The sequence below is a fragment of the Melanotaenia boesemani genome, chromosome 8 (genome assembly GCF_017639745.1).
Source record: "Melanotaenia boesemani isolate fMelBoe1 chromosome 8, fMelBoe1.pri, whole genome shotgun sequence".
NCBI classification, from domain to species: Eukaryota; Metazoa; Chordata; class Actinopteri; order Atheriniformes; family Melanotaeniidae; genus Melanotaenia; species Melanotaenia boesemani.
Window position 1 is genome coordinate 5,325,847 of NC_055689.1, and position 24,008 is coordinate 5,349,854.

General features: G+C 39.0%; 3 protein-coding genes across 3 annotated transcripts; 1 reads left to right on the forward strand and 2 right to left on the reverse strand.

The window, feature by feature from the left end:
• Positions 1-731: 731 nt before the first annotated feature.
• On the reverse strand, positions 732-5,225 carry cldn1 (claudin 1). Its single transcript, XM_041992850.1, has 4 exons — positions 4,839-5,225; positions 3,508-3,672; positions 3,202-3,286; positions 732-1,652 (listed from the first exon to the last, which is right to left on the reverse strand). Exons 1-4 carry the CDS (start codon positions 5,059-5,061, stop codon positions 1,496-1,498), a joined length of 630 nt encoding a protein of 209 aa, XP_041848784.1. The 5' UTR covers positions 5,062-5,225; the 3' UTR covers positions 732-1,495.
• Positions 5,226-7,932: 2,707 nt separating this feature from the next.
• On the forward strand, positions 7,933-10,168 carry LOC121644679 (carboxypeptidase N subunit 2-like). The gene is made up of 2 exons (XM_041992804.1): positions 7,933-8,054; positions 8,179-10,168. Exon 2 carries the CDS (start codon positions 8,184-8,186, stop codon positions 9,732-9,734), a length of 1,551 nt encoding a protein of 516 aa, XP_041848738.1. The 5' UTR covers positions 7,933-8,054; positions 8,179-8,183; the 3' UTR covers positions 9,735-10,168.
• An 11,816-nt stretch (positions 10,169-21,984) lies between these two features.
• Positions 21,985-23,659, reverse strand: LOC121644700 (transcription factor HES-1-B-like). The gene is made up of 4 exons (XM_041992844.1): positions 23,330-23,659; positions 23,144-23,239; positions 22,964-23,051; positions 21,985-22,809 (listed from the first exon to the last, which is right to left on the reverse strand). Exons 1-4 carry the CDS (start codon positions 23,435-23,437, stop codon positions 22,364-22,366), a joined length of 738 nt encoding a protein of 245 aa, XP_041848778.1. The 5' UTR covers positions 23,438-23,659; the 3' UTR covers positions 21,985-22,363.
• Positions 23,660-24,008: the final 349 nt, after the last annotated feature.

Below are 24,008 nucleotides of genomic sequence, written 5' to 3' on the forward strand. Positions count from 1 at the left end.
TGACGTGTGTGTTTTGTTGCATAATGCTGTAAACAAATTACTGTAAAATGGCAAAGAATGTCTGACGTGAAAATGTAAAACAAATGTATTCTGTGTCATGTATTCAGTTCCCCTACTAATCTGTAACCTTACTGTAGTTTTCAAATGGCTGTACATCCAGTATGTAGTGCTGTCTTGGGCATTTTGTGTTTAAAAACACAGATCAGACTGTCATAGCCAAACATGACTGAGCCATTTGAGTACCATGTTCGTACTAAGTGCTGACAGGACTTTTCATTTTGGTGGCTCTGACAGTTTCATTGACATAAATACTTCTTTTAAAGAATGAACTATTTATTTTTAGCAAGCGAAACGCTTTTGCAGGTTATCTGCCAGGTTGTGCAATTTGTATTAATTGTTTTGAGAAACGCACAAACTGCTGTGCAAAGGTTAATTATTATAAAAGAAATGCTCCAAAGTGACTGAGAAGGCTCAGATGAGGTATCCACAAATGGGGGTTTTAAAGGTTACTATGCAATGAAAGTCTCCACAGACACACCATTTTAGTCCTTTTAGCTTTTTAACATAAAGAGAAAATCAACAAACTTCCCTCAGATCTTCATCTTAATCACCAACTAGTTGGTTTATTAGCTTATATAAAGTTTTCATGGCTAAACTGTGATTTAACTTTTTTAAAGGTTGATGCTGGTTTTTCAACAAACAAGTATGAGTTATGTATAAAACACAGTCCATCATAACATAAAAGGAATTTTATTTAAAACGATACAAAAGAATAATGCTGAGATTTTAAATCAAGCAAAGCAACAAAAATAAAAAAAAGCTTTGGCATTATTTAATGACATGTATTAGTTGCAAAGACTATGACAAAAACAGAAAAAATTTAAACTTGTTCAGATTTTTTCAAGTAAACTGATTCAGATTCTGCTGTTACTAATTTATCCCCAGTTAGCAGATATGTTTGGGCCAAATCCGGGCTATGGCTCAATGTTGTGTGGGCCAGATGTGGACCAGATATCAGTTTCCAGCCTGTTTTGTATTATGGCAAGTCTCCCATGGGCCATGTTCCAGATGTAAGCTGTTGGCCTGGACGTGGGTTACAGTAATTTAAGGGCCAGAAGTGGTCCTAACATTGGAAGCACACGCGGCAATCATGTGGCTGAGTTTTGCAGCTACATTCACATTTTGTCAACGCCATAAGTCAAGGCCAAATTTGGTCAAACATTTTTTGCTATCAGGGTAATGTTCAGTTCTAAGTAAAATGTTTGTAATTTACTTGTTGGTTGTAATCTATCTCACCACATTGTTATCTATAACCATTTAAAAACCTGTTTCAATATTGATTGTAATTTCTAAAATGTAGTTTTTTAAAATTTTCAGTCCTGTCTTTAACTGCCACAGATACTGACACACACCGTAAACAAGTTGCAAAACTTTACAAGAGCCCTGTAAACTCAGCCGCCCTCTGTGAGTAGAAGCTGCAGGAGTGAATATGCTCCTACACGCGATCCCTGCCACCAGGAGCGTTGGACATCGGGTAATGTGGAGCTTTCTGGGAGCCACCACTGGAACAGTTGCAGCAAAGGAAGCCTCCACCTATAAGGATTAGACAGGCAGCTCCCCATCCAACATACAGGGCACTCCCAAATTCAAACCTGCAAATGATACAGAAGGGCTGAATATAAAATTATGTAAACAGTGAAACAAATAATTGTGATAAACACTTTAAGTTACAATTAAGTCCAGTAATAATTATCTATCTATCTAGTGGAGATTTGAGGAGGTACAGAAAATAAATGGACCTTGTCTGATCTTTAAAAACTAACCCAATTTTTGGCAATCCACTTTTGACCTGGGCCATGTCCCATGCACACAGAGATACCTCTCGATTCTCTTAATCTTTTAATATTATACACTATAGATCAGTGTTTCTCAATCCTGGTCCTCAGGGACTACTGCCTGTTTTAGGTCTGATTAATTGATTAATTGATCTGCTTGTCAAGTTCTTTCCTGCTAAAGAGCCATTCATTTAGGTCAGGTGTGTTAAAAAAGGATACCTCTAAAACATGCAGGGTAGTGGTCCCCGAGGACCAGGATTGAGAAACGCTGCTATAGATGATGGAATCTTCACATTTTTACATTGAAGAAATTTTTTCTGAAATTGCTCCAGAATATTTAGACCCAGTTTGTCTCAGATTGGTAAATCTCTGTCCATCTTTAAATCTGAGACTCTGTCTCTGAAATGCTCCCAGTCATGTTACCGGCCTGTTGCTAACTAACCTGATTAGTTGTCAAACACTCCTCCAGTTTTTTATTTGTACCACTTTTTTCCAGCCCTTTGTTGTCCCTGTTCCAACTGTGTTACTGCCATCAAAATCAAAATGAGCTGATATTTCCCATGAAATGTTGAACTATCTCAGTTCAAACATCTAGTTTATTCAAGTGTACTACGAGTATATTTATTTTATACTAAAACAGACAGTATACTGAAAGTTTACTTTTTATTTACTATATTTTATATACTTAAGAATAGTACAGAGAAGCATATGTAGCTTATACTGAAAAGTATAAAGAAAAGTCTGACACCAAGTACATTAATACTACAACTTATACTTTCATACTAATGCTTACACTTGTACTTACGTATACTTTTTACTTCTTTCTGCAGTACTAATACTTAGTATATCTTGATCCAAGTACAGAATAAGGTCAAGTCATTGACTTGTGCTTATATTTCATTTAGCAGAATAAAAATGTTTTTCACTACACACGTTTGTTTTCAGGTAGTACTCTGTTATAAACGTAGATGTTCAACATGTATAGTACTGGAGTTTACAGTAAATAGTATGTGTGCTAAACAGCATTATCTTTATGTTCCTAAATGTTTAGTTTTAGCTATTTTAAGTTCATAAAAGTATATTTAAAGTATACTTCAATAAACTAAAATGTGGACTGGAAGTATTTTATAGATGAGTTTACTTGTATACTTGTAAGTGTACTTTTGTAAACTTAAAATATTCCAACTTAGAAGAATTTTAGAAGAATTAGGTTAGTATACTTTCTAGTACACCACAAGTGCATGTTCGGTGCTATAGCCTTGCTATACTTATACTCAAGTATACTTAACGAAAATTACTTTTTGCTAAGGGAAGTGAATGGGATGGTAGGCTATATTCTCACCCTAAGGGCCAAGGACCTCCTCACCTGGAATTAGTTGGAGTGAAGGGGTCGTAAAAGTCCGCTGCTATTCTGTTGCCATACCAAGCTGTTCCCACAAGAGCAAGCAGACCTGGACAACCAAGTGCAGAAAAACGTTTCATTATTATCATTTTATACAGGTTTGAACAATCTTCTGTCATCGTCACATATCTTTCTACAGAAGACTCAACACATTTGACACAAGTTGTGTGTTAAAGTGAAAAGCAACAGCTTTCTGCTTTAAAGGAGAAAAACATCACATACATTTTGATTTTTAAAACATGAGGACTACATGTGTGCATCAGGTCTCACCAGCAAAAAGGAAGATAACCCCTCCAGCCAGGGCCACTTTGTCTTTCAGTTGTGGTTGTGAAGACATGCATGTGGTGCATTTCATGCCCACGGCTGCCACCAACATGGAAATAAAACTTAGCAAGATGGAGGCACACATCAGTCCACGTGTTCCTTGCACAATCCCTATGGACAGAGAAATGACACAGAGTCCCCTCAGATTAGAGTCACAGTCAAGTTTAATTTGTTTTGATTTTGGTCAGTTAAACTAGGATTTTGCCCCCAGGTTATGAAAACTGCTTTCTAATGGCTTATGTTTAACTTGAAAATAAAATTTTTCTAACAGAGCAATTCTCGCTCAAACTGCACATTTACTTGTGGTTCCTTTAAAACCAAAATGGGAGGTAGAACCTTCAGATATCAGACCCATCTCTGTGAAAACCAACTCCCAGTTTGGCTTCAGGAAGTAGACGCCCTCTCTATCTTTAACATCAGACTTCAAACTCCTTTTTGATAAAGCTAATAGTTAGGGTTGGCTTGGTGACCCATCCCTTTAGCTGTGCTGCAATAGCCTTCGGCTGCTAGGAGATGTCCCATGATGAACTGGGCTCCACCACTTTTCTCTCTTCTGTCTAAATATATGTAATTGTTATTGTCATTAACTTGTGATTTTTTTTCTTCCTCAACAGGTTTCCCTGGACTCTAGAGATGAATTTGTTGTGAATTAGCACTAAACAAATGAAAGTATATTGAAGTAAATGACAGTTTCAGTGTCTATCTATCTAAAAAAATCATTTTAAGTAAAATGTAAGCACGGGGAGTGCAAATTATGGCAACATCAAAACAATAAGGGAGCCTTCCTTTAAGCTGAAAACTCAACATCTCCAGCCGAAACTAGACAGAAACATTGAGTATGAGTCACATCTAGCTGGTGTTTGCATAACTTTCCTTGATGGCTTTATATAATGAGTCTGATTTATATCCTAAAAAAGCTTAAAATATATATGCAATTGTAGAAAAAGACATACACAAAAAGATAATAGTAGAACAGTGTGAAATTTGTTTTGATTCTACACACTTCTGGTGGATTTTTCTTTGTTTGGACAGATGCTGGTATTTGCCCAACATGTCTCAGCATGCAAGATGTCTATAAAGAAGAAAAGGACACTCTTGAAAACATCTTGTGGGTTTTCAGTGGGCCTAGAAATTTTAACTGTTTTCATCATTTTCATGTCAGTGTAATCAGATTTAATTAATGGTCACTTTTAAAGTTTAAATGTGACTTTTAGACCTACTAATTTGTTTAGCAATTAAAAGCACACACATTAAAAACACAGTGTATAAAACAGTACCTGGCAGCTGGAGGAGCGAATCGTAGGCTTTGCACTGAATTTGTCCAGTGCTTTGTGAAGCGCAGCTCATCCAGAGCCCCTCATACAACGCCTGAGCCGTGATGATGTTGTCCCCTGCATATGAAGAAGCTTTCCACTCCACCATGACTGTGGATGCTATAGTGCCAATGAAACCGATGAAGGCCATTGTAAAGCCTAGAATCTGTATGCCTGCATTTGCCATTATTCAACTCGTCAAACTAAAGAAAACAGTGCAAAATGACAAAAAGAAAAGTTTAAGAAATTGTTGTTTTTTTGAAGCAAAAAAAAAGTGGTTGGCGTTCTTCCTGGTGGATTTTCCTCTGTGGATTGTCTCCAAATCAAGGTGTCTACCTGTGCATCCTAAAGGAAAAACCTGGAGGAAAGGGAGTGTCCTGGAATGCCATCACCACTGATAAAGGTCAAAAGGAAAATGGTGACATCTTGTGTGTGTGAACCTCTACTGCAGCAGTTGACAACAATGCAACAAACATGGCAACAATGATAATGCTGTCCATTATAAAATGAAGATGACATACACCTGAAAAATAAATAAAAGGGATAAGGAGAGAAAAGTGCGTAAAACTTGTACATGTGCCAGAGATTTTGTTAAGTTCTAATTCTTTTACAAAATGCAGTCATTGTCTGCCACTGCTTTTCTCCATAAATTTAACTAGTTGAAAATAAATTCTTAGCTATTCATGGAGTTTATTTTCTGAATGAAAAACTTTCCAAGAATCACAAACATAGTAAAGGCCATATTTTGCAATATATCTGCCATTTTATCCAATTCCAGGTGGATACCTCCACCACCAGCTGGATTTATGACTAGCTAACAAACAAACCACAGTTAGTGAGACTGAAAGGTGGTGTGTCGGAGATGTTCAGCAGCACTGGAGCACCACAAGGGCCTGTACTCTCACCATTTCTCTTCACACTGTACACCTCAGATTCCCAATTTAACTCTGAGTCCTGTCATCTGCAAAAATACTCTGATTACAAGAAGGTGAGTACGGAGAACTGATCAGTCAGTTTGTGAGATGGTGCAGAAACAATTACCTCATCTTGAACGTAAACAAAAGAGAAGACTGTTGACTTCAGGAGGAACAAAAATGAACAACAGGCTGGACTGGAAATACAAAACAGAAGCATCTAGAACAGTGGTTTTCAAACTGGGGGTCGCAAAATAATTTTAGGGGGTCACCAGATAATATAGAAAAATATATAACTTACATTAATCAAATAAATTTGGGATTTTTACCAGGACTGTCAAAATAAACTGTTAATGAAGACATAAATCTTTGAAAATAGCGCATTACCTCGTAAACAACAAAGTTGGTAAACATGCCGTATTAAAAATCTGAATTTGACATCATCTCCACAAGAGAAGCTGATTTTTGCATGTAGGTGCCTTGTCACAGCTATAAACTGCCAAAAACCACTTTATCCTCTTTATTTATGACAATTCTGACAATTTTCCAGCCTTACATTTGGAGGATGGCTGCAAGATGACCCATTTGATATATCACAATCACTAAGTCGTCACGTGGGGGTGGGGGTCATGAACATCAATGCATCTTATTCATGGTTCAAAAAGTTTGAAAACCACTGATCTAGAAGAAGCGACAGAGCAGATTCTACTTCTTAAGGAATCTGAGCTCATTCAATGTTGGCACCAAGATGTTTATTATCTTCTAAAAGTCTGTTGTGGAAAGTGTAATCAGCTTTCCAGCATCAGCTGAGCCAGCAGCAGAACCAGAGAACAAACTGATCCAGGAGTTCTGGTTCTGTCCTGGGGACTGGTTTGGATCTGATTGTGATTCTGCACAAGTGGCTGAACATGATGGACAACTCTGCACATCCTCAATGGAGTGCTCAGTCCAAGGCTTTTTCAGGTCTGCTGTAACACGGGTTCAGCAGATTGTTGCTGCCAGCAGTCATCACCGTCTGGAAGACTTTGACTTTAGCTAGAAGCCAAAATAGGCACAGGGTCATAGACACACCTTAAGAGGTTGATACCTTAGAACTTCAGAAAGATATTGAAAAGGAAATAATCCAAGAGATGTTTTTCATTCTTGAGGAAGGATCTAAGCCCGTTCATTTTAATTGTACCATGTAAACATAATAAATCTACAGCTTTAAGGCCCCCATCCTCCTATTTCTTTAAAAGCAGCTTGGTTTATAGCTTTAATTGCAGATTTATGGAAGATCATAGAATATACTGGGTAATATTAAAATACCCATTATTTTATTATCTTTTATATCAAAAGAAATGTTGCATTCTGATAATACATTTAGATTTAAGTTACACTTATCAATGTTTTCCAGAAGTTAAATTCTTCCAAAACCACCAGCTTTTAGCAAACCTCTGGTTTTTGTAGATCGGGATGGCTTAAAGGTGCAGAATGTATCACAAAATCAAAGGTCAATAAAAGAAAAATGTAGTAAATAGTTAAAAACTGTGTTTCTATTATTTTGTAATTCTTTTACTTATGTTTTTAGTCTCAGAATGAACATTTACATCTACTTGCTGTGCGTCCACGAACATGGCAGTTGCCATTTTTTGCCACCATTTTTACTACGATGACACTAAATGGAGAAACAACTCTGTGTGTGAAGAGAGAAAACACTGAGCCTTAAAACTGCAGTACTGGCTTTGTTTGATAGATGTTAGAACACCATTTGGGATAGTTTTGTCACTGACGGCAGCTGTCCATTCACAATTGTGCTTTGGCATTTGATATAATTTCTTTGCTTATCTTTACCACTAGATGTCAGTAATTTTATACACTGTAGCTTTAAGGAAAGACAAGTCCAGTTCAGCATGTTTGCTTTTATTACCTCAGTTAGTTGCAGCATTAGTTGTATCTCTGTCATATTTGTTTTCCAAGCACAATAATAATCAGATTAAAACCACAAGAAACAAAGATTTTCTTTTCCCTCTGAATCTTTTTACGTTGTTGTTGTTTGTTTAGTTTTAGTTATTAGTTATGAAAAAAGTATTTTTCAAAAGTATTACCAACTGTCCACTGAACCTCAAGCGTAACTTTTCTGTTGTGAGTGAATCAGATCAGGAGTTGGCCCCTGTCCAAAGGTTTTTGTCTTTCCTAATTCAGCCTTGTTTTTTGCAGTTTGCGTCCGCTGTTGACTGAATCCACACTGACATTTTTTCTCTGCTACTGGATCTCTAACACACAGGTATGTTAGATTTTATATGAATGAATAGCAGCTAAACAGAAAATGCTTCTTCAGTATTCTACATGTATTACCACTCTTACCAAAATCATATTGACTTATTTAAGCATTTTTTGTCTTTCAACAGTACAAATGGGTAAAGAATTGGCTTTTGCTCTCCTCTTGATGCTGCTTGTCTGTCAGAGAGCAAGCAGTGAATTGGAAGCCTTTTGTCCGTACAAATGCCAGTGTTTCACTCCAGTTCAGGTGCTGTGTTCTGATGAAAGGATGTCATCTTTACCCAGGAATATGTCTAAAGAAGTCAAGGAAGTTATTATAATGACATCACCTGTGTCGTATCTGTTTGCCAACACGTTACAGGAGAGCCCACAGGTCACCAAGTTAATCTTAGTAAATAATAACCTGCGAAGCATCCACTCAGCAGCATTTGAGGGTTTGACTGAGCTGCAGGAGCTGGAGATCAGTGGCAACGTCTTTCTGGAGCATTTATTTCTGGGGACTTTTTCAAAGCAGGAAAATTTAACTAAACTGCTGCTCAACTTCAACACATTCAAGACAGTTCTTCCTGGTATGTTTGATTCATTAAAACAGCTGGAAATGCTGCAAATGAAGAACAATGTTATATCAGAGCTGCCTGCATTTCTATTCCTGAACCTTATCAGGCTGCGTATCCTGGACTTGTCCCAAAATAAACTTGAAAATGTCACTAAAGAGACTTTTTATGGTCTGGAAAGCCTAGAGATTCTGAAAATAAACAACAACCTCTTAGGCAATCTCACATCTGACACATTCCACAATATATTTCACCTGACTGAGCTTCACTTGGAGGGAAACAAGATAGAACAGCTTAGTGACAACATCTTCTCTCTTTTAACAAACCTGAGCGTGCTGAACCTCCGTGGGAACCTTCTGACAACCTTCAGTGATAAAGTGTTTGGGTTTGAGCCTTCAAATCTAAAGGAGCTGAACCTAAAGGACAATAAACTGACTGAGTTTTCCTCACTGAGCAGTCTCACCTCACTCACTGACCTTATCTTGTCTTCTAACCAGTTTTCTACCCTTCCAGAAAGCATTTTTAGAAATGCTACAGCCCTAGAGAACCTGGACCTGTCTGAAAACCAGCTCACCTCACTGCCCAAAACCATCTTTAACAATCTGTCAAGATTAACCGTTCTCAACCTCCACAAGAACAACCTGAAAAAGGTGGATGCCAAACTGTTTGAGGACCAGGCGTTCATGCAGAGGCTCTACCTTTCTGACAACCAGTTGGAAACTCTCCCAGAAGGCATTCTGGACCCTTTTGTCATCCAGCACACTATGAGGCTGCATGGAAACCCCTGGAAATGTGATTGCCACATGTGGTACCTCCATTACTGGGTGATGAAGCATAGTCCAGACATAGAGATGCTGGACAGGATGCTATGTGAGAGCCCAGACTTTTTGAGGAAACGCACCATCACCTCCATCGACAGGGACCAGCTTGTGTGCCACCTATCTAAAGATGAGATGCCTGATCTCAGCACCTGCAGCCTGCAAGCATCCAATGACATTCTAATTATTAAATGTAAAATAAAAAAATGTTCCCCAATGATGGTTAAAGTGCAGCTTGAAGAGGATGATAGCAGTATTACAGAGCATATTTTGAAAAACGAATCTCAGTGTAGTAATGAAACCATGATATAGAGCACCATTGATTAGTTTGCCTGCTTTAAAAGACTGTTCAGTGTGCACGTTCTTCCCACTAAGAGTCAATAACATGTTCTGAATGTTGGTCAATACTGTAAACAAACCTCTCACTCACCAGCTGATAACAAGCATACATAAATCCTGCTGAATGATAAAAGAGGTGGCTGAACTTTAAAAGTTTAAAGTTCAGCTCCTTCTGTTTCAAATATTCAGTCATGGCTTAACAACGAGTAAGACGCTAATTGTCTGCTTACGTGATTTTTTCCAGTAGAAGTTTCCTGCATCACCTTCATGTAAGCTTAATACCTCACCTCATTCTGACGGATCAGTCATCACTGACAAGAGCAGAGTGGATGCGAACGTCATTTTCAAGTGGCTGTATAAAAACTTTCTGTAAAAATAGCCAATAAGATGTCACGTTTTCTGCTTCTAATTATTGGTTTAAACCTTTTTAACAGGCAAGAAACCCTTTTGTTAAGGCAGTTATTAAAATCCCACAGTCAAAGCAGTTATGTTTGAATAGAGGTACCAACAAAAAAAATAATAATAAAGCAAAGTAAAAGTACTTATTATAGAACATCTTTTTTAACAACTCCAGTTGCAGTAACAGAATGCAGATCAAGCCATAATTGAATTCCAATAGAACATAAACATCATATCAGATTTTTTGGATAATATGAGCTTATTTTAAATCCCCGCTTCTTTAACATCTGTCTGTTAACATCTGGGAAGTGAGGACACCAGTTGCTGGAGTTTTAGGAGAGGAACCATCAGACCATCAGACCATTCTGGTCTGATGCTGGATTTCTGTTTCCATGATACTCCAGATGTTGTGTATTGGTGGAAGGTCTGGACTGCAGGCAGACTCCATGCCGTGATTTCCAGTAGAGAATCATGTCTGCTTTTAAGGCTTGAGGACCCCAAGATCACCACCATCCAGTTTGACCTTTGATGTTGTCCCATGCACACAGAGATTCCTCCTGATTCTCTGAATCTTCTGATGATATTATACACTGTAGATGGTGGGATCTTCAAAGTCTTCACAATTTTATATCAAGAATCATTTTTCTGAAATTGTTCCTCAGCTTTGTCTCAGATTTTTTAACCTATGTCAGTCATTAAATCTGAGAGACTGCGTCTCTGAAACGTTCCTTTATCCCTAGTCATGTTACTGATCTGTTGCCAATGAACCTAATTAGTTGTCAAATGCTCCTCCAGTTGTTTTTGATTTGTAACAACTAGTTTTAGCAATGCAACAGCAATGCTAAATGATTAAACGTTTTTTTTTTTCACTGCTAGCAAAGTATGAACTAATTTGTGAAAGTATGTCTTGTCCTAGGTATGACTAGGTAATGGTCAGGTAATGGTAAGGGTCAGTGGTGGGTAATGAGGAAAGACCACAGTATGTTGTACGTCTCAAAATATTAGCATATGACTGAAGTTATAACGCTACTTGGGAACTGTCATATATAGCAGAGCTGTTTTCCTAAAGCAGCACCCGTCTCATTGAAAGCTCAACTCACCTGAGGGAGATGGTGGAGTTTCCTGGTTTAAAACGCTTCACACTTTAGCAGAAAAACTGATTCCTTCTGCCACTGACATGTTTTAACTGTAGTTAACGAAGAAGCTGCCAATAAACTAAAAATTATTTTGTGGCAAATTTCTTCATACGTTTCTATTAAGCATCGGGGTGAAAGTGGAAGTGGGATGAAAGGTGGTGGTAGTGTTGTTGATGAAAAGGGGGCCTTCCAGAAATCGTCTTGGAACCTCTGGTTTATTTGTAAATTTTATATAGTTTTCTAACTTTTGGTTGTGTTTGTAATTATATATTACTTTTATTAATTTGATATCTTCAATTTGATTTTATATGCTGTATACTGTATTTGCTCTGTCACAGTGTAATGGTTTCATTTGCCACATACATAAATCTTTAAACCATAAATGACAATGACATGTGTGAAGTGCCCTGTCATTGCAAGGTTAAAAAGTTTTTTGAGACTGACCAGTCCTCCTGATCGGACTCCCCCTCTTCTCCTGAGTGCTGGGGATAAAAAAGACAGAGGGAGGAGGGAAGCTTCAACATAACAAGGCACACAGATGGCTACACCTTGAATACAGCACTCTAACGCATGGTTAACAGGGGTCAAATGCCAGGGGGTCAATTGGCTCCTCATTTCGATGTGAATGACATCCCAATTCACAGGACAAAAAGTGCTGGTTGTCGTATTTCCAAAAGGTTTGGAAGGACAGCCCAAAAGCTGGAGCTAATCCTCACTCGGGTAAAACCGCAGAGTAAAGAGAATATTTAACATTTAAAGTACAGGGCTGTTAGCTAATGAGCAGTTAAACACGTGGAAGTCATGAAAAGCATCTACTTGTGTAACAGGACTGTTGCACTGTGGAAAAATAAGTAATTTCTGAAATTTAAAAAAAAATTTCTGTAAATAATCTTGGTTCTGAGGCCACTCAACCTGAACAACTGAGTAGTATTCTCAAAATGATCAAAGGAAAATTGCTTTACTAGACTGATCACAGTTAGAGATCACAAACTTTTACTCTCAGCGTATAGTTTTAGTGCAGAGGCTGTCAGATGGATATAGATTAACATAACTAATAGAGCACAGTTAGTATTTTTCAATGGCAGTTTTTCAGGCTCAAAGAAATTAGAAAAGTGGAGTTCCTCAGGGCAGCTGCTTAGGCCCTCTCGTCTTCTCAATTTTAGTAATGATTTACCCCTGGAGTTATATGAATCATGTTAATGTGAAACAGTTTGACTCAGTTAAAAGACTTATGACAGGGTGACCTGTACTGTGTGTAACTGTAAGAATAAGATGTTTCTTAATACTGCCAAAACAAAATGCATACCTTTCCGTTCTAATCGGACTTTAAAATACAAGCTGATTCTGTCTATCCTGTTTAAATATATAGATTAATGTGGACATAATCACCTGTACTGTCTATTGTTGTTAGTGCTTGATTTTTATAAATCAAGCACTAACAACTAAAGACTTGATTTTTTATCTTTTAGGTGTGGGGTGATGCGGAGTATGGGGTGGGTTGGGTCTCTGAGTTGTGGGTATCATAACCGATTTGTTTGAGGGTAATTTCTTGTAATTTCTTGTAGTGTTGCTCTTTTGTGGACCCCAGGAAAATCCTTGATACAAAAAAATAAATAAATAAATAGCTGGACAATCTGAAATAAATATTTACTTTGCTTGTTTCCTGACATCTTAGCATAGGTGCTTCAAGATGACATAACCGAAAAGCAGTTTTATGTTTCTTAAGCTAGCAAAAAAAAAAAAAAAACAGCTGACAGCTGACAGCAACTTTAACATGTAAATATTTGATGAGACAGCAGGCTGTCTTTGCCAGTTTGATGGCAAAAACAAAGGAAATTTAGCATTATATCCAATATCAAATTGTGCTAATATGCTACACATGCTAAAGGTTTTTTCTGTTTATTTTAGTGGGTGTTTAAAATTGAAATCAGAAACAAACTGAGCACAACATTGACCAGTGGTTACTCATTGACATGACAAGGAATCTCTGCCACTGTGAAAAAAACAGGCTTTTCCATTCAGAACAACCCTTTTACTGAAAACATACAGAAACAATGGGAATTTAATTTGATGTTGATTTTAATGTTGTTGTTACATACTTAGCTCCTGGCAGCGACCGAACCAGCTCTGAATACAATATAAACACGAGAGAACTGAGAGTAAACATGCTCCTGCTGGCAGCGGGAAAGAATTTAAATAGCTTATTTTATGGCCACATCCACATTTTAAAAAGCAGTTTAAAAATTATGCTTTTGGTGTAAAACATTTAGTATTTAAGAATTGTTTAAAAAAATAGCATCCCAGAATCACATCAGAGGTTCTAACTTACAATTTTTGTTAAATGAATTTGGATTATTAAAGTAGTACTTTGACTTTAAAATCCTGTGCTTCTGACTTTAATGGCACAGTGACATTTGTAACAGACATTCCTGGAGTCATCATTGCCCTGCCGGGTCACAAAGCCGAGAAACTGCACTTCATAACGTTTTTTTTTTTTGTTTTTTTTTTGTTTTTTTTTTCATCCCGGCACAGTATTTCACCGTAGCATTTCACTTTATGGCACCACATCACGCGTTAGCAACTGGATATGAACACGCTGGCCATTTCAAACGCATAGCATGGCTGATACCCAAGATACCAAAGATACCCAAGAGGACATTATTAGAGAAAAAGAGGACAAGAAAGAGACAAAGTGACAGACCAAGATTTAAGAACAGAGTCTATATCGGACAAAGATTTACTGGATAGAGAGATTTCAGAGGACAGGATGCAAGATGGATGCTGAATTAGCCGTTGTAGGAGGTGCCTCAGTGAGAAAATCTGCCAAAGTTCAGTAGTGGAGCTTATTGCCTGGTTGATGCAATGACAGCATCAAGGCAACTAAATCTGTTACTGTAAAGCTTAACAGGGAACCTCAAGTGTATCATTTAAATAAACACAATATGATTTAATAAATATTATTGTATCACCGGGAAAAAAAAAAACATCCATACAATATTTTCCAGAGCAATTGTCAACAGCATCAGAGCTTGAGAGGCAAATGGAATTATCTTTAATACTAACTCCCCTCGTCAGCATCCATCACTGATTCTGGTGATCTGCAGGGAACCCCTGTGGTCAGATCTCATCTCTCTGTGCTGCCTTTAAAGCCGGACACTCCAAACCACTCATGGGGGTTCAGATCGAAAAGGAGAGAAACAGAGGGGAGGCAATGTTATCTGGTGGGACAAACAATGTCCAAAACAACACAAAGCACTGGGGGGTTTCCCACAGAGTTGGGAACGGCCAGCGAGGAGGAAGGTGGAGAGGGCAGGCCAGGGTCCTCAGGACAAAGACCGGAGGTCAGCTGAGGCTCTGAGCCTGAGGCGAGAACTCAAAAGGAGACTTTTTTGATTGGAAAATCTGAACTTAATTCACATCTGTCTACATGTCTTCTCACCAATTTCAGCATCATTAATACAATGTTGTTTTTAGAAAAAGACCAATATATGTAATTTCTTCAGATATACAATCTGAGTGTGTTTTTCTACATTACCCATCATGCTCATTGTTTTTCACTACGCTTAATTCAAAAGAGTTCATTCACATGTGGGCAGGTGTCTATTAGCTCCTCTCACAGCTTATGAGAGGGTGACACACATCCTCTGTGATACGATGACCTAAACATCTCAAGAACACAAAACGGTCATTTGCACACTGAAAATGTGAACCTTGCTTACAAACAAGGGTCATGATTTACCCCTCAGTGCACCCAGACCCCTGAATTTGAGCTAAATTGGTGTTGCTGGACAAATTAAGAACAGCTGACCTGATGTGGGTGTTAAGTGGACATGGAGATGTCACCATAATGGTAATCTTTTAGCATTCTGGTCCTCTACTCTTTGTCTTGACCATTCCTATTGGAGGATAACAAGAGCCTATAAGCTTCTTATCATCACATTACAATTATGGAGCATGAATTGGGAACTATGGCCTTCTGGACCCCACTCTCAAAACGCTATACATGTTTTGTGTTGAACCACCCAGATAGAGTATTTATTATGCATGCATGCATGCAACCCTTCATTGTCTATTTCCAGTTGTTTTAGTAAACAGTCACAGAAACACTCAGGAGTTTGTTGCTGCCAAATAACTGAAATACCTCCCACACTCCAATTTGCAGCAGCAGAAGTACTTTCTGAAGTGGCCATTGTTTAACACAAGGTGGGAAAGTAACTATGATTTATTTAAAACACTGACATAATCACCCTTTAAGTTTCTCTTCCATTGAATCATGAATCCAGATTTTCTTTTTTTTTTTTGATCTTTTAAAATGTCTTTATTGGCTTACGTTTCAATGAATTCACACCTTTTTTTCTATGTCAATAGGTTGTTGTTGGAAAGTATTTAGTTTAGAAGATTATAAACAGCTAATAGGATATATTTACAATCCAAAACCTGTTTGAGAGTTGTTGTTTTTTGTTTAAAATAGATCGTTATAGATTTACCACAAGTTTAAAGACAATTCTTGATTATTATAAATGACACAAAATGATTATTTACTGCTCTGAAGTCAGCTATGTCCCTCATCAGCGGTTTGGTTCCAGTCTATGTTGTGACTGCTGTGGTACTGAAGATTTAAAGGTACAGTGTGTAAGAATTACTGACATCCATGGATGTAATTTTAGGGGGGGACACAGGGGACATGTCCCCTGCACTTTTTCAAAAGGCCGTTTTGGTCCCCTGCACTTTTTACTGTTCAAAAACTATGTTTTGCTATAGTAAACAGAGACATATAGATAGACGCTCAAGCTGAAGCCTATTTCCCTTAGTTAGATCACCCACAAGCTCCTCCATTGTGTGACTGGCTGTCCCCGCTGTCACTCCACCTTGGTTGCACACCGGTAAGCTAGTCTGCGGTCAGGAGTCCTTGTTAATGTGCTGCTGTAAGTTGGGCGTTTGTTCTGCTGGGTCACGTCAGCGGGAAGGATTGTAATATCAGAAGTTTCATTTACATTAATGTTTGAATCTGTGTCCATAGATAGATAGATAGATAGATAGATAGATAGATAGATAGATAGATAGATAGATAGATAGATAGATAGATAGATAGATAGATAGATAGATAGATAGATAGATAGATAGATAGATAGATAGATAGATAGAAATGACAGAGTCATGGAGGTCTCAGCATTAAACCAGTCTGAGTATTTTCACGCTGTTTGTTTTTTTCCTTATTTCGTGAAGCAAAATCTAAAAATCTGATAACGAGCTGTAATTTGTTTCAAACGTTGACTAACTTGGTTCTGTTCTTCAATTCCTCGTGGATTATGACTATTTTACAATATGAAATAATTAATTATGTTTTTATGCTGGACACTGCAATATTTTTTACACACTCTGTAATAAGAGAAAAATCATCCTCAGGCACAGGTGACCGGTAATTAAAATAAGGGAATTAAAAACAAAAGCACAAATACAAAAGGGGCTGCACATTTTATGATTACCACAGAAATCACACTGAAAGGTTATATAATGTCATATATTAGAGGTGACTACAGAGCTGCCAACTTTTCAATAATCCTTGGAATGAGATTTGGTGGAACCAACCAAAATTTTGCCACATACACGGCAGCAAGACATAAGACTCCACTACCAAAAGTTTCTACTATGCTTATGTCAATAACCTAAATATTGTACAAGATTGAGGCCAAATGTAATAAAAAATTACGTACCTTCATGTTGTTTCTCTCCCTGTGCTCTGCTCAAACTTCCCACCAGTTCCTTTTATCTCTGTTGTCTGTCTCTTGGGTGAAAACACACCGCGGGCCCCAAAAACCCGGAGCACTTACGTTGTGTCAGTGAATCTGCAGCGTTTTCTTCTTGCAGCTGTTTTCATGTACGCAGCATTTGTATTTGACAGTTCCCAGTCAGACAGTGCCCAGTCAGACATATTCAGCCAGGCAGTTCCCAGTCAAACAGTTCCCAATCAGACAGTTCCCAGTCAGACAGTTCTCAGTGAGGCAGTTCCCAGTCAGACAGTGCCCAGTCAGACAGTTCTCAGTGAGGCAGTTCCCAGTCAGACAGTTCCCAGTCAAACAGCTCCCAGTCAGACAGTTCCCAGTCAGACAGTTCTCAGTGAGGCAGTTCCCAGTCAGACAGTGCCCAGTCAGACAGTTCTCAGTGAGGCAGTTTCCAGTCAGACAGTTCCCAGTCAGGCAGTTTCCAGTCAGACAGCAGGTTCAACACTAAACATGACTCAGTGACATTTACTGGAGAATAAATTTCAACATAATCATTTAAACATATTTGTTACCGTATACCACTTCCCCAAAAAGCAGTGACATTGCTACACATACAGGATCCACCAGCTCTAGATTTTCTCCCTCTGATAGTACCTGATAGTTCCTGCCTGCAGCAGGAATGGACTCAGAGTAACGTTTGTCTCCGCCCTAGCAGCACTTGTCCTCCTCATCTCCGATTTTGCCTCATCACCTCTGCTTCTGTGTTCTGGTAGATTCTCTGATGTTTAATGAAGTTTGTTGGTTTCATACACACATCAAACTGCGCACCGCTGCTGTTTGTGGAACTGAAATATCTCCACTCATTACGGCGTGTGACTGATCACTAAGCAGTGGATGAACACGCTGCTGCAATGCGATGCTGCATCTCTTTCAAACATGCCTATGGCAGAAAAGACGTAGTTCCTACTTATCCTGGACGTTTAACTATATAAATGTTGGTATAGGTTGAATAGATATTTCACTATTGATCCGCACATCACTACTTTTATTCTTCTCAGATAGATCATATCGTAGGCCCATTCCCACTTATTTATTTAGATGTTTCACCGGCCCAAAAGCAACGCGGCCCACTGAATCCTCCCGAACCTCTCGATTAGCCAACTTTTCTCTTGATGTATGTTTCACTGTGAGAAATCAGGTGATTAGTGTGAGAGCATGACAATTCACTCAAATGTGTAAGTATCACGGCCATTGCGTCAGAGTTGGCAGCCCTGTGAATAGTTGTTTCAACTAATGTTAAAGAGAAGCTAACACCCATAGATGGTTTAGCTTGCTTCACTGCTCAATATCCACAGAGACAGGTGGAAACAAAAACAATTGCCTCAGACATTAAATCAGTTCTCACTGTCTTAATTCACATGTGAAACAATATATGGAAAAAATTCATCATGTATGATCAAATGAGTTCAACACAGTTTTGGATGTGTAGTCAATTCAGCATACAGGAAGTGGAGAGAGCTTCTGGGTCATGTGACTTGTCTTAGATTAAAAAAGACTAATTCAGATGTTCGTTTTTTTTTATTTGTTTTGTTTTTCCTTTTGTTATGAGCACAAGTTAGAAAATGGATATGGGTTCTTTATCCAATTTTTAATGATGCTTTTGGAAATTAAAATAGGAAAAACATGATTTTTCCTCCATATGAACTGTCCAAAATAATAGGAAAAACAACATGAACATGTTGCTTTTTCCATCACATTATGAGCCAGAACATTGTGGTGCACAGTGCCGATAATAAGAGGAAAAGATTCTGCAATGAATCTCCACACGACAAAAACAAATAAACAAAACATGTCAGATTCAGATAATAAACATGATGGAGGAGATCGTGATAATGTACATTCCCAGACAAAAAAAAAGAAAATTTTTGCTTTCTTTTGTTGATTGTGAGTCATCTATACTGCTCAACACTGCCCCTGTGGTTTCCAGTGACATTTCTCCATTTACTACATCTGGCTACAAGCTAAAATATATACACACATTCTCAAGATAAAGGTTTAATTATTTGGGAAACCTATGAGAACACAGAGAGCTCTTGCATACGTACAACTCCACTTAATTTTATAGATTACCAGTTAAATTAGTTGTTTTAATTGCTTTTCTCTTTCGGCTCACTTTGATTATCCCATGATCTCAAGAAAAAGCTTGTTATCTTGTAATAACCGGTTACAGTGGTTGGTTATCTGAAGAAAACAAGAGGCAGGGTTTTCAAGGTAATGAAAAAAATGGACCTATTATCACAAAAATAAAACAAGCTTCCTGATTTTGAGATGAACTTGCAATGAATGAGTCGTTTTCGGTTATGGCCGAAAAATGAGATGCATTTCTTCCTCTTTCTTCTTAGTCAGTGGTTTTAAGGGGAATATCACCCCTCGCAAGTAGTTGTTGTAAATATGTGACGTGTTTTTTAGGCAGTTTGGTTTGAGTAAAGTGCAATTAAAAGAAAACCAAACCAAATGAAGGTGCAACATTCTTTCAGAATTCCCCACACAATGGAATCAAATTCTCTGAACTATCCTGGTGTGAATCCATCCTTACAGTAAAACTGTATTTTCATGTAAGACTTCATGGGCATATGTCCATAGGGTCCAGAGAAAAAAAACACCCCTACCTCCTTCCAGCATTCAACACAACATCCTTTTTTGAAGACACAATGACTTGTGATGTAGTAACAGAGTTAGTTCATTTTACCGGTCACACCATCATCTCTCTGTGTGGCTCCAAAGTAATAAATTTTTCACTTGCAGTGTTATCCTGTCAGTCTAATCCTAAATTTACTCCCGGAAGCGTCTCTTCCACTGCTCCGTTGTTGGGGTTTTCAAAAACAACAAGTTAAATCAAAAAGGGGGTGAACTGGAGTGAAGGGACAAAGTAGTATTGTCCATTCACCATTGATATTGAGTGCATAACCTATTCATTAGCTGTGATGTGAGCCACTGCTGGCTGCTTCCACCCCCATCAAGCTCCATAACTACCCTAAGAATAATACTGAGGCGATTCACCCACAGAGATGGAGGCGGTGGAGGAGGTTTCCGGTGTGTGTCGGAGGAGGACGATCTCCACAAGCAGGGAAACTGTCACTGTTGCTGCTGGGATTGTGTGGGGAGGCCATTCATCATGGAGCACAGGGAAGGGGCAGGTCATTATTGCCGTTATATCTATAAACGACAAAAAAGTTTTCAAGAATGGCCGGACTCTGTTGAACCTGCTCCTTCCAAAGTCGCTTTGCTTCCCCGTCACATATATGTCATCACTTCACAGCTCTTCTTATCTGAAAAGATCAGCCTGGCCTGAAGAGTTTTCAGAAAAAGCCTTTAAGAGCAGGACCTTGGGGAGCAGGCCAACAATAAGCCTTCTTTAGCACGGTGAAAGTGACAGCATGGTCCTCCCCCCTCACAGCCATTAAAACCTTTTCCTGGATAAACAAGGAGAGAGCCCTTTATGAAGATGGAGAGGGTCACAAAGAGAGGAGCCATTGAGCCACTGAGGGGCCTGTCTTTGTTTTTGTGTTTCAGAGGGTCTTCTCAAAGGATGCCCTGATCGGAGGGGGAGCACTTTTTATTGTCTTTTATTCCTCTTGACTGTCGAGCCCCTTTAGCTAAGCCAGAGATGTAACTTAATTGTGTGTGTGGAGTTTTATATGCATTATTAGACTTTAAATTATTGTGTTCTTAATATTCAGCAAGAAACAAATAATAAATGCAAATGTGTGCATCGGTCATCAATAGTCATCTTTATGACCTCAGACTCTGGTAATTAATTATAACTTAGTACTCATCTGGACATGCCATCAAAGAGAACTCTTGTTGTCTGTGATGGCAGTTCTGCTGATGAGTTGTTGGATTTGGGGCAATGTGCCATGGTAGCTTTAACCATCGAAACACGTTTGGGCTTAATCCAGACTACTTGTGGCACTTATGGCTCACTTAAGGCACTGGCATTGTGTGGGCCAGAAATGGTCCAAATATGAGGAGCCGGCCTGGATATATATTACAGCAATTTTCTTGTGGGTCACATCTGGTGGTCATGTGGCTGAGTTTTGGCAGCTAAACTCACATTGAGTCAAAGTCATAAGTCAAGGCCAAAAATGGGCCAAAGAAATATGTGTTCCTTACTTGCTCAGAGAAGTGCTGAATATGACTTTTTTCTGTTCTCTGAACCTTTTTTTGTTTGCTATCTGTCCCATATTCCCTACAGATTTTGGTAGAAGGACTTTTGTCCATTCTGACCTTCTGCTTGGAATTTGTTGCAGAAAAAAATAGAAATTGACTTATTCTCTTGTTTTAACTGTGTAAATTAATAACTGTTGCATTTGTTGCTGCCAATCTTGGGCAGAACTCCCTTAAAAAGATTCTTAATCTCAAATGAAACCGAGCTCAACTCTTATTACACTCATAATACTGACAGTATTAAACTGCTGTTGATAAGGTATCTTAGCACACACACAGTCAAAGCAACATGGGCCCTTGTGATTGACTGACAACCTGTCCAGGATGTGCCCTGCCTTTTGCCTGATAGCAGCGGTGATAGATGCGTTGGAATAAGTGAGTATAGACTTGGATAGCAGAATTTGCAGCTTCATAAATATGTCAACTTATTATAAAACATGATCTTCAGTAATCCATAATACCAGGATTGCATCCAGTCTTCTCCTTATTTAACTCAGACATCCATGTCCTATCTGTCTCAGCATGATTTCCCAGGGAATGCGCATGTCTATAGACCCTAACCCACCCTCCTCTCTGTGCTGGCAGCATGCCGTCCGGGCTGAGTGCAACCTCTCAGCTTCCTTACATCATTAAAGAGATATTTATTTCCAGGCAGAAAACTGCAAACAAGATCATCAAGTGTGGACAAGGCAAACATGGAGGTGGGATATATATTTAGATGGTCATTTTCCACAGGTCTGAAATGAAGTAGAGCACACAGTGGTATCTTCTATGGGTAGCGCAAAAATGTCTTATCTCGAGTAAAAGAACACGGGTGATGTAAAAGTTGCTTTGTGTGAAGGATATGGTATCAAATTAGCAAGTTGTAGGCTACACATCATAAAAAACATTTTATTTGTCTCAGAAATTACAGTGCTTTTAAGGCATGTGAAATGTACCATATCAAAAATAGAAATTACAAGTAGCCAAGAGGCCAAAAAAATCTCAAAAAGACAAAAATGTATCTACATCCACTTCTCAGGGAGGCTATGTAAAATATTTACAAAATGTACAAAAATATCTTTCATGTCTCGAAGTTTTGTTGTTTTTTGGGGGGGGTATCTTCTAAACATTGTTCCTACCATGGTCTCCACACAGAGTCTGAGGTGACAGCAGGTGCGACAGGTGACATGTGATGGCTGTTTTGAGCAGTCAAAGGTGTCAGAGCTGCACTGGGAACGAGAAAAGCAAACTGTCCATCCGGCGACGGCACAACCTGGAAGCCGCCATAAAGTTTCCCCACAGCTTCTGGGGAAACGTGCATCTGCAAGCTGCTTTTGCAGGGCACCTGTTGGGCCAAAGCGGGAATCTGTGCACCAGCCTGTCCCAGGGCACCTACAAGAGATCCACTGAAGTTCATAGAGTTGATTTGGGTTACACAAGCTGCAAGGTGGCTGAGGAGCCGAGTCCTGACATCTGTGTTCACCCCTTCACACGTGGAAAGAAAGCGGGTGACCTCTCCTACACACTCACTGAACCCGGCTCTGTATTTCCCCAGAACGGATGGGTCTGTGCTTGCCACAGCTGGAGAGGAAAATAAAAATCCAACATTACTGAACATGTCACAAACTGATCACTTAAATATAAATGCAATGCACAGTAGATTTACTGATCATGAAATCAGTAAATCTACTTCTAGTGGGAATACGCTTATTATCTAAAATTAAAATAGACATACCAGTCATCTGGAGTCTCTGCAAATTTCTCAGGTGTTTCACAGTCATCTCAAGAATGTCTGCCTTCTCCAGTTTAGAGTGTCTGGAGCTCTAAACACAAGCAAATGACAATTAAGTTTTAAATTCAATCCTCTAATAATTAATAAATTTAATATATTATAGGGAATAGCGAAATTCCTCACGTCTTTCTTTAGGGCGTCCAGGATGAGTGTCTTCAGTTGGCCAAGACTCTCGTTGATGCGTGCGCGTCTCCGCTTCTCCATGATTGGTTTGGAAGACTTTAAAAAGACCATTAAAAAGGGGACAGCAGCGTTGTTAGCGTCTTAAATAATTTAGTAGGTATTAAAACCCTCATAAAGAAAACTCACCTTTCTACTTTCTGTCAGAGTCCGGGGTTTTTCTGGCGTGGAGTCGCCTCTCGCTGGGGTAGCAGCCACAGCGGATGGAGATGCTCTTTCTAAAGTACCGGCTGGCATCTTGGAGTTAACGGTCCCTGACGGGAGTGACAGCGACAAACGGATCTTATCGACAGCAGAGCAGAGTCCCGCCTTTTCCCGGCAGACCTACAGGTACCTTTACTACCGACCAAAAAACGTCAGAAGTGACTTCAGTCTTCTCGTCTCGCTGTCACTCAGTCTAGTCCGCTCCTCCTGTTACCAACGCCTCGGGTTGTATTTATAGAGCCGCAGCCTGCACGCGAGCGGCTCGTGTGTGAGCTCCCCGGGTTCCTTTCGTCTGTCCAATGAACGCGCGGGACACGGTGCTCGGGGAGGCGGCAGGCTCGTGCGACAAGGCGCTCTCATTGGCTGCCTGTCAGATCGCTGACAGACCATTTTACAAAGATGAGTTATTGGGGAGTTAAAACAATTTTTAAGTCGGTCTCTTCTAGCAAATAAGCTAACTTGCGTCATTACAGGCGGCGCTGAAGATTAATTTTACTGAACTTTATCAGTTTGACCGACTGATAGCAGATAAACACATATTTTATGAAGGGATAGTTTTGTCCAAACATCGACTGGTTGTGCCTTCATGAATAAAAGAGAGGTT

What these genes read in the sequence shown, in the direction of transcription:
- cldn1 (XM_041992850.1), bottom strand. Translation starts at nt 5,061, where the DNA reads ATGGCAAATGCAGGCATACAGATTCTAGGCTTTACAATGGCCTTCATC. An exon ending in TTCGCTCCTCCAGCTGCCAG is followed by an intron (nt 3,673 to 4,838) that starts GTACTGTTTTAT and finishes CTCTGTCCATAG; the next exon opens with GGATTGTGCAAGGAACACGT. An exon ending in GGTTATCTTCCTTTTTGCTG is followed by an intron (nt 3,287 to 3,507) that starts GTGAGACCTGAT and finishes TTGGTTGTCCAG; the next exon opens with GTCTGCTTGCTCTTGTGGGA.
- LOC121644679 (XM_041992804.1), top strand. Translation starts at nt 8,184, where the DNA reads ATGGGTAAAGAATTGGCTTTTGCTCTCCTCTTGATGCTGCTTGTCTGT.
- LOC121644700 (XM_041992844.1), bottom strand. Translation starts at nt 23,437, where the DNA reads ATGCCAGCCGGTACTTTAGAAAGAGCATCTCCATCCGCTGTGGCTGCT. An exon ending in CTCTGACAGAAAGTAGAAAG is followed by an intron (nt 23,240 to 23,329) that starts GTGAGTTTTCTT and finishes GTCTTTTTAAAG; the next exon opens with TCTTCCAAACCAATCATGGA. An exon ending in GCAGAGACTCCAGATGACTG is followed by an intron (nt 22,810 to 22,963) that starts GTATGTCTATTT and finishes TTTCCTCTCCAG; the next exon opens with CTGTGGCAAGCACAGACCCA.